Source organism: Leucopleurus acutus, assembly GCF_964270905.1.
Source record: "Leucopleurus acutus genome assembly, chromosome: 4".
NCBI lineage: Eukaryota > Metazoa > Chordata > Mammalia > Artiodactyla > Delphinidae > Leucopleurus > Leucopleurus acutus.
The window spans coordinates 154,065,115-154,079,058 of record NC_139146.1 but is presented as its reverse complement, the minus strand read 5'-3'; the positions used below and the strand labels follow the sequence as shown (position 1 = coordinate 154,079,058).

General features: G+C 45.1%; 1 protein-coding gene across 4 annotated transcripts in view; it reads left to right on the top strand.

The window, feature by feature from the left end:
* The window catches only part of RAPGEF2 (Rap guanine nucleotide exchange factor 2), a 241,738-nt gene that overhangs the window by 217,950 nt on the left and 9,844 nt on the right, over nucleotides 1–13,944 (top strand). For 3 of the 4 annotated variants that reach the window (XM_082838706.1, XM_082838708.1, XM_082838709.1), the window contains 8 exons: nucleotides 2,429–2,586; nucleotides 3,174–3,414; nucleotides 5,796–6,179; nucleotides 8,203–8,414; nucleotides 8,504–8,627; nucleotides 9,221–9,244; nucleotides 10,296–10,519; nucleotides 11,966–12,163. In XM_082838706.1, the coding sequence (XP_082694832.1) occupies nucleotides 2,429–2,586; nucleotides 3,174–3,414; nucleotides 5,796–6,179; nucleotides 8,203–8,414; nucleotides 8,504–8,627; nucleotides 9,221–9,244; nucleotides 10,296–10,519; nucleotides 11,966–12,163 (1,565 nt within the window). The remainder of the gene's footprint in view (nucleotides 1–2,428; nucleotides 2,587–3,173; nucleotides 3,415–5,795; nucleotides 6,180–8,202; nucleotides 8,415–8,503; nucleotides 8,628–9,220; nucleotides 9,245–10,295; nucleotides 10,520–11,965; nucleotides 12,164–13,944) is intronic. The other variant, XM_082838707.1, reaches the window with a different exon arrangement.

The following is a 13,944-nucleotide window of genomic DNA, read 5'->3' as shown; positions in this document are numbered from 1 at the left end:
TTGGATGGTGGCAGCCTGACAAGGATAGCCCGGAAGAGTGATGTGACTATGGGGTGGGTGGGCAGGAGGCTGGTAAAGCTTAGGTCTGTTTGTCGGGTAAGTGGAGAAAGACTGCAGAACCCTGAGGAAAGAGAGAATAAACCAACAGACTACGTACAAAGTTAACCAAGGTCAAAAAATCTCAGTAGCAATGAGAGAGTTCTAGAGGTCCAGCAACAAGCGAATGTGCTCGGGGGTGGACCTTTCTGAACTAAGCCTTTAATATAAAGTAGTTTCAGTCCAAGAGTAACCCTGCATCTGTGGACGGCAGAGATACAGCTGATAGTAGAGCGTTAGATCATCATGCTTGGTATTGAAACGTTGCTGAGAAACAGCTCGGAAGAAGGCTGCTCGTTGGGGGATGCCTCGAGTGAGCCAGGATTGATAGCATCTGGGCCACCAAAGGCCCAGTTGGCTCTGTCTTTGGTCTGAGTCCATAGCGGTTGTCTCATGTACGTATGACATCTAATATTTTTGGCAGTAAAGCCTGGTTTATATGGTTGAAAAATAAAATTCCGCTAAAAATGTGAAGGTTTTAATGTTGCATAGCACATGAATCCTTTTTGTCTGTATATACATGCCTCTGTGCACTTAAATGGAAATTTAATTTTGTTGTGGACTTACCTTTGAATCTTTTTTTAACCGTTAATTGCAATAGAGTTGATTTACAGTGTTGCGTTAGTTTCAGGTGTACGGCAAAGTGATTCCGTTTTATATATACCTACTTTTTAGATTCTTTTCCCATATAGGTTATTACGAGATACTGAGTATAGTTCCTCAGGCTAAGCAGCCTTGTTGGTTATCTGTTTTATATATAGTAGTGTGTATATGTTAAGCCCAAACTCCTAATGTATCCCTCCCCACCTTCCCCCCTGGTTACCGTAAGTTTGTTTTCTATGTCTGTGAGGCTATTTCTGTTTTGTAAATAAGTTCATTTGTACCATTTTTTAATATTCCACATGTAAGCGATATCATAGATAATTTGTTGTTCTCTGTCTGACTTAACTTCACTTAGTATGGTAATCTCTAGGTCCATCCATGTTGATGCAAATGGCACTGTTTCATTCCTTTTTGTGGCTGAGTAATATTCCATTGTTTATATACCACGTCTTCTTTATCCATTCATCTGTTGGTGGACACTTAGGTCGCTTCCACAACTGGCTATTGTAAAAAGTGCTGCTATGAACATTGAGGTGCGTGTATCTTTTCAAATTAGTGTTTTCTCCAGCTATATGCCCAGGAGTGGGATTGCTGGATCATATTTACCTATGAAGTTTGAAGAATTTACACTAAAATCATCTTTGGTCTTGTGCTTGCTTATTTGCCTCTGTAATTTCCATTTCCCTCCCAAATAAAGAGGAAGAATGCTGCTAGATTTTGGTAGTTATTTTGATCAAGCTGTCATGTCCGAAAGCCTAATTGATGCTAAGCGTCTTAATTGTATGGCACCTTGGTTGGTATCCCAACCTTAGTATGATCTTCTTTCTCCTTGTTCAAGGTATTTATAGAGATTGGTCAGAGCTACAACCATTCGCTTGTGTTCTACTTCTTTCGTGTTTGTTTGTGCTTATCGTTTCATTCTGATGTTTTGTTTTGGAAACAGTTGGCCCTTCAAATCTAGAAATAATGTTATGTATTATTAAACCATGTTTCAAGAGTTGTCCCCAGGCTTTTATAAATGGAAATGAGTTTGTAGCTATCCATAGTAAGTAGTATTTCTCTGGGAGCTTAAACGTAGAACTAGAAATTTTGAGTAGTGAGTTCAAAGTGAAAGTGAGTCATTGGGTTTCCATTGCCTCTTTTTTGATGCCAAGAAATGTCACCATGCACCACTGCTTTTTTAGGCTCTGTATAATTAAGAAATAATGTCTGTGTCAAGCTTTCTTTACATTTGACTCCATCATGATCTCATTTATTTCTCTGAAACACTGGAGAATGAAGTTGGGACAGCTTGGATGTTTTTTTCTCTATTCATTTTTTTACTCAATTTCTTCATTTCTTTAAGATTATAAAACACCTTACCCTTCTGAGGCAGAAGTCATCATTTGAGTGACTGAATGCCTTTTTAAAAATGTGCTTTTTCTTAAATCTATTTCCATGACTAACTAGGGCTTACCTTTTCTGAATATGTCTGTACTCAGAAACTACTAATATTTGTTATGATTTGTCTTAAGCTAAAAAGGCAAAGGTTTTAGAGAAACATGCTACGCACTTAGGAACATGAGTTGGATACACTTAAGCAGTAGTTGCTTTTGCAAGTTCCAACCGAATTTATTAATGATAGTTGTACGTTAACCGCAGGTTTTCTGAAACACGGTTTATTTATTGTCCGTGCACACTGTCTATTGATGAGTCATAACTTTTTAACTTGCCTTTCCTCTTGGTTCAGCGACATCGGGATCGGTCAGTCTCAGGATGACAGCATAGTCGGATTAAGGCAGACCAAGCACATCCCGACCGCGCTGCCCGTCAGTGGAACCTTATCGTCCAGTAACCCTGACTTACTGCAGTCCCATCATCGCATCTTAGACTTCAGTGCTACTCCTGGTAAGCGTGGCCCACACTGCTTTTGTTTTCTCGTCTTCTTTTCCCCTGACGTAACGGTAATGCTGTGTGTATCTCTCCTGGCGTGGCATGGACTCTATCAGATGCTAAAAGTCAGGATAAAATGTAAATTTCCAACAGCTGGAACCGGTTCATTTTTATTCTTCAGACCAATCTGATATGCCCACGTGCAAATGAATCTCTCTGAACTTGCATTCTTTTTCCTAAAATGAAGTTAGCACGTACCATGCAGGTATCATCAGGTCATGTTAAATAAAGAGTTCAGAGGCATATTTTCAGTCAGCTTCCTGGGCTCTTCAGTGTAATAAAGATGCCAGCCTGACCACCCTGCATGCTGCCCTTGGGACCTGATCTGTTTGCCTTTGTCTGTGGGTAATGTGACTATCTTTAGGCAGATGTGTTCATGCAGCGTGCCTGTATGTTGACTAAGTGAATCTTTGCAGGAGGGTTGAAGTAAGGGAGAGATGACAGTTTAGCATCATCTTGTCTGAGGAGACGCTTTCAGGTTGCATTCCTTAATTGTATTGCCAGGTCTTGAAATCCTTTCTCCTGGCTCTTCTTTCCCCCAGACTTGCCAGATCAAGTGCTAAGGGTTTTCAAGGCTGACCAGCAAAGCAGATACATCATGATCAGTAAGGACACCACGGCGAAGGAGGTGGTCATTCAGGCCATCCGGGAGTTTGCTGTGACCACCACCCCGGATCAGTACTCACTCTGTGAGGTCTCTGTCACACCAGAGGGAGTGATCAAGCAAAGACGACTTCCGGATCAGCTTTCCAAACTCGCCGACAGAATACAGCTGAGTGGAAGGTAGACGTCATCTATCCTGTCGGATTTCTTTACCCCGTCCTTAAACCCACACCAGAGTCTGGTGAACGCTTTCTAAGGGTTTTTAAAATAAGTTGCAGATTAAAAGCAAGATTTTCCCCATTCACCAAGCATTGCCGTATCAAAGGAAATGCACACAGTAGACTGTGGACCCCTTGCAAGGATCTCTCAGGAGCTCGTGCAAAACAAGGGCACTGTGACCTGACCGTTGTCACTGCCGGCCAGCGCTCACGCTCCCATAAGGACGCGCAGGAGGGCATCTCCCTTCTCCTGGCAGACGCACCTTCACAAACACATCTTCCACTAGTATCCTCTGTCACCCGCTCCCGCCTGCCGGACTTTTCCAGGAGCTGCGTTTGTTTACGCGGAGATGTCTGTGACAGTGTGGCTGGCTGAAACTGCCTGTTACTGTTCATGACACTATGAAAAACCCTTCTTAACTCTGGAACCAAAGCTCATTTGCCTCAGAGTGTGGTCTGCTGCTGCTTGGTCTTCAGAGCGCTTCTGTCACACAGTACTCGTAGGAAGGTGTCGTATGGGGTCTTGTCAGCCTCTTGCATGGTGTTCCCACTGATAAAACGTAATTGACAGCCTCAAATCCCAGATAAGGGAAAGGTGGAAAAGTAGTTCGGTTTTGGCTCTCGCATAATGACTAGATTCGGCACTTGCTGAAAACTGTTTTCATAAGTCACATTTTTTTCTTTTTTTCTTGCCATACGGAGTGTTTCATTGTATTCTTTTTTTTTTAATTTACTTATTCATTTATTTACTTTTGGCTGTGTTGGGTCCTCGTTGCTGTGCGAGGGCTGTCTCTAGTTGCGGCGAGCGGGGGCCACTCTTCATCGCGGTGCGCGGGCCTCTCACTGTCGCGGCCTCTCTTGCTGCGGAGCACAGGCTCCAGACGCACAGAGCTCAGTATTTGTGGCTCACGGGCCCAGTTGCTCCGTGGCACGTGGGATCTTCCCAGACCAGGGCTCGAACCCGTGTCCCCTGCATTGGCAGGCAGACTCTCAACCACTGCGCCACCAGGGAAGCCCTCATTGTGTTCTTGACTTCTTCGTGTTATGCATCTAAACCTGGTTTAATTCATTCAGAGCTTCTGCGTTCTTGCTGTCAACTATAACTTCCTTTGTCTTCTTCACTTTCACTTTATTTCCAGCCCTGACACTAGTGGGTAGGGTCGTTTTAGGAGGCCCATTGTCTCGTTATCATTTGAATATGCATTGACCTATGTGTAATCTTGGTGGAGTTCTCCAAATCTCACTGAGGCGCAGAGTCATGATTCACAGTCAGTATTCAAGAAAATTACAAATGGATTCACATCGTGGGCTTCATGAGTAATCAAAACTGAGAACGTGGGCTTCCCTGGTGGCACAGTGGTTGGGAGTCCACCTGCCGATGCAGGGGACCCGGGTTCGTGCCCCGGTCCGGGAGGATCCCACATGCCACAGAGCTGCTGGGCCTATGAGCCACGGCCACTGAGCCTGCGCGTCCGGAGCCTGTGCTCCGCAACGGGAGAGGCCACAACAGTGAGAGGCCCGCATACCGAAAAAAAAAAAAAAAAATTGAGAACGTGAGATCTGTGCGTGTCAAGGTCCCGAGGTCTGTGTCTTCGGCGATATATGCAGAAGGCCAGTTTAGCAGGACCACCCTGCTCATTCTCTTTCTTCCTTTATGGAATCTGGCTTAAGGAGAGCATCTTTGTATAAAATCGGGGAAAAAAAAATCACAGGGCAAACATCTGGATTCTGTTTTTGTCAAGTCACTTAACGGAGAGAAAGGAGCGCTAACCCTGAGTTTTCTCTCTACAGCTGGCGTACATCTCTGGGAGCCTCCGTTTCCTCATCTGACAAATAGGAATAATACCTGTCCCACTTACTTGGAGGGTTTTCGTGAAAATCAGATATTTGAAAGTTAAAATCTATTTTTAGGATCGTTCTCCTCATAGGATCAAATAGAGGGAAATAGCTTACAGGTTTCTTTGGTATTTGAATAAATAGGTTGGATTGATCAATCTTTCCTGTTTCCTTCCGTAGGGCTTTTTTCATTATTTAAACTGATAATTTTTTTAAATTTAGCTATTTTCTGTCCTTTTTAGCAAAAAAAAAGGTAATCTAGAAGGCAGGGAAGGACAAGACAAAATGGATTGCACCTGGTACAGATGCAATTCCATGTGATGCGTCAGTTTCTGTCGGTGGCTTCTGGGCCGGGTTCTGTGATCTGGTGACCGAGGAGCTGCTGCCTTCTCTGTCTGTCCTTCCATCATTCAGTGGAGTGTTCTCACCACCGTTCAGCAGACAGCATCGTTCTTTCAAGGCGTATCATGAGACTGCTGCTCAGGCTCTGAATTCTGTCTCTCACAGGTATTACTTGAAAAACAACATGGAGACAGAGACCCTTTGTTCGGATGAAGATGCTCAGGAGCTGCTGAGAGAGAGTCAGATCTCCCTGCTGCAGCTCAGCACCGTAGAGGTGGCCACGCAGCTCTCCATGCGGAACTTTGAGCTCTTCCGCAACATCGAACCCACTGAGTATATCGATGATTTATTTAAGCTCAGATCGAAAACCAGCTGTGCCAACCTGAAGAAATTCGAGGAGGTCATTAACCAGGAGACGTTCTGGGTAGCCTCTGAGATTCTGCGGGAGACGAACCAGCTGAAGAGGATGAAGACCATTAAGCATTTCATCAAGATAGCTCTGCACTGCAGGGAGTGCAAGAATTTTAACTCCATGTTTGCAATCATCAGGTAAGAGCATATTTGTCGTAAGGTTCGATTCAGTTTGCAGATTTAAAAATGCATCAATCCCTGAAAGCCATAGACTCTGTGTGGGTGTAGTAGTTTTTAATTGCATCATATGGAACAATTCTTTTTCTCTTAATCCTTAATTTAAAATCTCTTGTAATGGATGGACCTAGAGATGATCGTACTAAGTGAAGTAAGCCAGACAAAGACGAATATCATATGATATTGCTTATATGTGGAATCTTAAAAAAAATATATATATATATATAAATGAACCTATTTACAAAACAGAAACAGACTCACAGACGTACAAAACAAATGTATACTTAGCAAAGGGGGAAGAGGTTGGCGAGGGGTAAATCAGGAGTTTGGGATTAACAGATACACACGACTATATAGAAAATAGATAACCAACAAGGACCTACTGTGCCTCACAGGGAACTCTCCTCAGTATTTTGTAATAGCCTATAAGGGAAAAGAATCTGAAAACGAACAGATATATTCTTTTTATATATAGATAGAATAGATCTATATAGATGTGTGTGTGTGTGTGTGTGTGTGTGTGTGTGTGTGTGTGTGTGTGTGTATGATGAATCACTCTGCTGTGTATACCTGAAACTAACACAACACTGTAAATCAGCTGTACTTCAAAAAGCATTCTCTTTGGGCTTCCCTGGTGGCGCAGTGGTTGAGAGTCCGCCAGCCCAATGCAGGGGACACGGGTTCGTGCCCCGGTCCGGGAAGATCCCACATGCTGCGGAGCAGCTGGGCCCGTGAGCCAAGGCCGCTGAGCCTGTGGGTCCGGAGCCTCTGCTCCGCAACGGGAGAGGCCACAACAGTGAGAGGCCCGCGTACCGCAAAAAAAAAAAAAAAAAAGCATTCTCTTTTATGCTAATTTAAAGCCCAGAAAATCTATATTCACCACTTTTTTAGCTCTGTGACTTTGGGCAAATTATTTGAACTTCTCTGAAAGTCAGTTTATTTCTCTATAAAATAACAGTGACCCAAAGAGTTATCAAGTAGACTAAATGACACAACGTATGTGGCATTCCATCAGCCAGCACAAAGCAGGGAGATGCCTAGTAAATGTTACTTTTCTTCCCTTTTAAGTGCTTAGACTGAGGCTGGAAGAAGGTGCAGACTGAAACAGTGAGCAATATTGACGTTGATGGTGATGATTCAGTTAGTCATTTTTTCTGTCTAGGAGTTTGATCATGCTCTTATTGGTTTTTTTTTTTTTTTTTTTTTTTTTTACGTGGCGTATAGTTGCTTTACAATGTTGTGATAGTTTCTGCTGTACAGCGAACTGAATCATTGATACGCATACATATATCCCCTCTTTTTTGGATTTCCTTCCCATTTGTGTCATCACTGAGCACTGAGTAGAGTTCCCTGTGCTCTACGGTAGGTTCCCATCAGTTGTCTATCGTATACATAATATCAATAGCATATACATGTGGATCCCAATCTCCCAATTCCTCCCCTCCCCCCGCTTTCCCCCTTGGTATCCATACATTTGTTCTCTACGTCTGTGTCTCTATTTCTGCTTTGTAGATAAGATGGTCTATACCAGTTTTTTTCAGATTCCACATATATGCGTCCATGTACGATATCTGTTACTCTTGCTGTTCTTACGGCTTTTGTTTCATGTTACAACTCTAGGATATTTGTCCAGTCTGTTTTATCAGACGGCTGCTTGGCAGCAAGCACTTTACGTACGGAGAGGAAGCAACGAAACACAGCCCTGCCCTCAGGACACCTGGCATTCCAGTTGTTCTGCCCACAGTAAACAGACCGCGAGGGTGTACAGGGAAAAAGAGTAAAACCCCTCGGCCCCGTCCCTGTTTCCAGCTTCAGTTCTCATTACCCAGAATCATTAACACTCTTAAGAATCCTGTACTTGGCTCTGCATACACAGCACTCACACAGAGCTGTTACATGTTAAGAAATAGACAGCATGCTCTTCTACTTACTTCGTAAGGATGAGTCATTTAATTTTAGACCGCTTTCCTTTTTTCCCCCTCAGCGGCCTAAACCTGGCACCAGTGGCAAGACTGCGAACCACCTGGGAAAAACTTCCCAATAAATACGAAAAGCTGTTTCAGGATCTCCAAGACCTGTTTGATCCTTCCAGAAACATGGCAAAATACCGCAATGTCCTCAACAGTCAAAACCTACAGCCTCCCATCATCCCCCTGTTCCCGGTGATCAAGAAGGACCTCACGTTCCTTCACGAGGGTAAGTGTAAGTTGGAGGATTTCTGTCTCCACTTGTGGAGGCGTAGGGTAAATGCCATGTGATTCCCTCTTCCTTTTTGCCAATTACAGGGAACGACTCCAAAGTCGACGGGCTGGTCAATTTTGAGAAGCTAAGAATGATTGCAAAAGAAATTCGTCACGTTGGCCGAATGGCCTCTGTGAACATGGACCCTGCCCTCATGTTCAGGACTCGGTGAGTGTGTCCCTCAGCAGTGCTTGCGGGGTTAGAGAAGGTTGAGCTTAGCGCTTCCTAGTAAACGAGAAGATTTTGAATAGGCCCGCCTGTAGCATGGTGACATGTACCAGGCTGTGCGGGGAATCTCCGTCGAGCTCTGATTTGGAATGACTGTGATCCCACATCCAGTGCACTGTGGGCTGTCGTGAAAACAGTTGGTCCCTCTGACATTTTTCATTGACCGTGAGGCACAGCTATTTTTATTTTTCAGAACGCTGACTTGCAGAGCTAAAAGGTGTAATGGATAGTATGAACTAAAATATGTAAACAACCCGAACAGTATTGTCTCACTGCCCACACAAGGGATTTAGCCCTCAGTGTAGCCGAGAACGATGAATGCAGTGAAGGAGAGAACAGAGTCTTTAGAAGCAAATATTTACATATGTTTGTCTTTTGAGCCAGAAAACCGTTGCTGGTCAAGTTGTTTGTGTGAGGAGGTTTGTGGGCTTCTAGTACTGCTTGTCCAGAAGTCTAGTCCTTTCTTTCTGAGCTTGTGATCTCTCTGTCTCTCTCTACACCCATGCTTCAACCTCCACGGCTCTCACTTACAGGAAGAAGAAGTGGAGGAGTCTGGGGTAAGTGGCGGGGACACTGCACACCCACACTGTTCTCGTCCCGCTCGTGGCATTGTTTTCTTACCTGCTGTGTTTTCCGATGCTTTGCATTTTTGCATTTTTTTCCTAACCCTCTTGCTCTAGCAGAATTTCAGTTGGCAAACTGACTTCAAGTTTCATCTACTGGGGCTTTTGCTTTTGAGGTCATGACCCAAGAGAGCTGTGAAATGATTGATGATTGTTCTGGGGAGCAGTAGGCCAGGCCTACTCCTGAGCTTTCAGAAAGACTTCATTTTAATATAATTTGTGTGTTTTGAAATGAGAAAAATCTAACCTGGGGTGAGGGGAGAAAGGACGTCAGAAGGAAAAATTGTGCAGTTTAAACGCTATTGCACAGATTTTTGAGAAGTAAATCTATGTCGTACGAAAGGTGCCCCTCGGTGTTAAAACTAAATTTTTTACAGCTCAACTAACTACTGTTTTCATCCTATAAACCAACTCTTTTCAAAAATAATTCTTAACAACTCATGTGCTAGTTTCCATACATGTGTTTTCACATTTGCATGACCATTTTATTAACAGATTGACCATATTACTTGACGAACTCACTACATTTAACCCAAGCAATAAGAAAACAATCGTGAACATTGTAATTTCTTTAAATTTATGTTAAGACATCCTCTTTAGGAGAAAAATGATTAATGTCACTCTTAATGATTGCAGCTGTGTGTTTATTCTTGCATGAGCTTTTACATGTAATCATTATTACTTGCTGGCTTCTACGAGAGAGCTGCCTTGAAGGCTCTATAGAGGCGAAAAGTAGAATTTTCTAGTCGGAACAGAACAAGTGCCAAACGTACATGTGTATGTAGAGTGTATGTAGGATTCTTTTCAAACTTGAAAAAAATTTTTTTGATCTGTATGATTCTCTATTCCCTTGTAAAGTTTACTTACCAGAATGAGGCATGTGGCCTTCTGAACGTAGACCCTTTGTAGGTGTCTCGGCACGTTTCCAGTGGATACAGGGACCCCACGCTGGGGCGAGCTGCAGCCCTACCTTTTCGTCTTCCAGGTCTCTCAGCCAGGGTAGTACAAACGCAACCGTGCTAGACGTTGCTCAGACAGGTGGCCACAAAAAGCGGGTGCGGCGCAGCTCCTTTCTCAATGCCAAAAAGCTGTACGAGGACGCCCAAATGGCCCGAAAAGTGAAGCAGTACCTGTCCAACCTGGAGCTGGAGATGGACGAGGAGAGCCTCCAGACGCTCTCCCTGCAGTGCGAGCCGGCCACCAACACATGTGAGTTTCTGCTTAAGGTGGCTGCCGGGTCCGGCTGGAGTGCAGATTGGCTTCCCGTGCCGATAAAGCAGGGCTGGGCCCGGGGGGAGCTAGCATCCTGAGGCACGCTCGCCTTTCCCTTGAAGGCGGCTCTGGGGACCGCGCGGCGCCGTGCTGGGCTGAGCCCCGTCCGTGCCCAGCGGGGTTCGCGTGGGGACCACGACACCGTAGGCTTCTTCGGGGTGACCGGCTTTGGTTTCATCCCGACGCGGCCAGAGTGCCGTCAGGGGACACAGGGGCAGGTGCAGCTCCCAATTGCATCCCTTGTTCTCTCACAAAGATACTTGCCAAGTGATGGGCAGCCTGGGAGCGGCACAGAGCTAGGTGCGCTGGCTGCGTCTGACCCCCTCAGCTCGGCCGGCACTTGGCAATGAGTTCAGCTACCGTGTAAGGCAGGAATTCTCCACAGGGAACCACAGCTCAGCCTAATGTGTAGCTCCCCAGCCTTTGAAAGTCCGGCCAGGCCAGAAACGGGGGCTACGTTCTCTTTCTCGGCATCCACATTTGTAAGGCAGAGGCGTTTTCCATTTAGGACACTTTGGGGTCTTTTATGGGCAAGTTTGAAGATACTTTCTATAGGACTTAAATGTTAGGTCATTTGAGAAAGATTCAGGTTATCAGACATACCCAGGACACTCTTAAAGCACTGTGTGTCATGGTGAAGAGTTTGTCCTCAGGAGGGAGATGGGTCTGAGTTCAGGTCCTGTTTGTTCCTTGTACTAACAGTGTCACCTTAGGCCGGTTACTTGAGCTCCATTATGTGTAAGATGGGGGAAGGAAGTCATTGAGTTGTCTTCAGTATTAATACACTTAAAATACAGCATTTAATTGCCCTGTTAAATTGGCTTGCTTTCCGTCTGCCGTGGAATTGTACACTCAGTACAGTGCTCAAGGAGTATTGGCTGCTATTAGCAACATAGATAATTCTACCCCACTGGAGAGAGAATTTGATAGTGACAAGACTGCAGCTAGTATCATCTACTAAATTAAAACTAAGCTCATATATGTCAAGACATTTTGGGTGTCATTTTAGAAAAGTAATTCCTAGTGGTCTTCCTGTTGTAGCTTGTATAATAGGTTTGTGTTTTTCATAGACATACGTACAGCGTACTGAGCTATCCACATTTTTCGTTTCTTTTTAAATGTGGTGCTTGAAACAGTATCATCTCTTGAGACGGCTTGTTTCATAAAGTGAATCTTGGTTCCGTCGCGCCTTCTTTCTGTGACAGAGACTCTCCCCCCGCCCGCCCCTGTTTCTCTCCTTTATCTATGGGCCACAGGGGAAAAAAAGATACATATTTCAGTGTTCTAACTGTAGGAAGTGCTCGTGCAGTTGTAAAAGTATCCCGTGTGTGGCCACTAACTTCTTAAACTTCTCGTTCTGTTTTCACACCGAACAATTACCAGTGCCTAAGAATCCCGGTGACAGAAAGCCTGTCAAGGCCGACACCTCCCCGGTGGCCCCGAGGGCAGGGCTGCAGCCGAAGCCGCCGCCGCCGCAGGCTCCGCAGCCGTCACAGAGGCCCAGCCCGGGGCTGCAGCTTCCCGCCGTGCCCCTCTATCCTTCGCGGAAGAAAGTGCCCCTACGGGATCTCCCGCCTTTCGGTAGGTGACTAAGTTCGCGCACACTTTTTTTTTTTCCCCCTCTTAATTTACTTTCTGTTGAAGTAGAGTTGATTTACACTGTTGTGTGACTACAGTCAGTTAATCTTTGACAAAGGAGGCGGGAACATGCGGTGGGGAAGCGACAGTCTCTTTGGCGAGTGGTGCTGGGAAAGCTGGACGGCCGCCGCATGCAAATCAGTGACGTCAGGACACATGCCCTCGCGGCCGGCGCAAAAGCATGAACTCACAATGGCTCACAGACTTCAACGGAAGACAGGACACCATGCAACTCCTGGAAGAGAACACAGGCAAAACATTCTCTGACATAAATCGTAGCAGTGTTTTCTTAGGTCAGTTTCCCAAGGCAATGGAAATAAAAGCAAAAAATAAACAGATGGGACCTAATGAAGCTTACAAGCTTCTGCTCAGCAAGGGAAACTGTAAACAAAACGAAAAGACAGCCCGTGGGCACTTCCCTAATGGCGCAGCGGTTAAGACTCCGCGCTCCCAATGCAGGGCGCCCGGGTTCTATCCCTGGTCCGGGAACTACATCCCACATTGCATGCTGCAACTGAGAGTTCTCATGCCACAACTAAGGAGCCCCCGAGCCGCAACCAGGGAGCCCACCTGCCACAACTAATACCAACACAACCAAATAAATAAATATTAAAAAAAAAAGAAGAAGAGGCAACCTTTGGTCTGGGAGAACATATTTGCAAACAATGTGACCGACAAGGACTTAATTTCCAAAATATACAGACGGCTCGTATAACTCGACAACAAAAAAACAAACAACCCACAACCCTCTTTTGGTGCTGTTCATTCAGTGCCTGCTTCTCAGACTAGGAAGGGATACTTATCACGGGTAACTTCATCTGGTATACTTGAGTGTCCCTCTGGTTGTTCCCTCTTCATAAGACATTAATGTTCATAGAGTTAAACTTTACTTTTACCCGTGAGAAGGACTGTTTTCATAGAGCATCTCATTTAATCATGCTCGTTTGTCATAGCAGTGGAGGCAAGGCATGCCATGGGGAAATTATGCTATTACTCATTTAATTTTTAACAAGTACAGAGGCTGTTTTGTCCATATACCTTGTTTAAACTAGCTTTGCCTCATGATCAGTGAGTTGCTGGAATTTAGGCGGAATATTTTTAAGTGAAATGATTCGTCTGGAGGCGAACTCTCATTTGTTGAATCACTGATTCTGTAACTTGGGAGGAAAATACAGTCAGTTCGTGAATGTTAAAGGAGCCAAAGCAGGGACTTCCCTGGTGGTCCAGTGGTAAAGAACCTGCCTTCCAGTGCAGGGGATGGGGGTTCAATCCCTGGTCGGGGAATTAAGATGCCACATGCCGCAGAGCAGCTAAGCCCATGAGCCACAACTACTGAGCCCACGTGCCACAACTACTGAAGCCCGCGCGCGTAGAGCCCGTGCTCCGCAACAAGAGAAGCCACCGCAATGAGAAGCCTGCGCACCGCAGTGAAGAGTAGCCCCCGCTCGCCGCAACTAGAGAAAGCCCACGTGCAGCAACGAAGACCCAACGCAGCCAAAAATTAAAAAATATTTACATTGTTCCCCCATCACAAATGAACTGAATTAGTGTTCCTTTGTCCACTGTTTTGTTTTTTTTATAATTTTTTTTTTTTTTTTTTGGCCGCACTGCGCGGCATGCGGGATCTTAGTTCCCTGACCAGGGATTGAACCCGTGCCCCCTGCAGTGGAAGCGTGGAGTCTTAACCACTGGACCACCAGGGAAGTCTCTCCACTGTGTTGTTA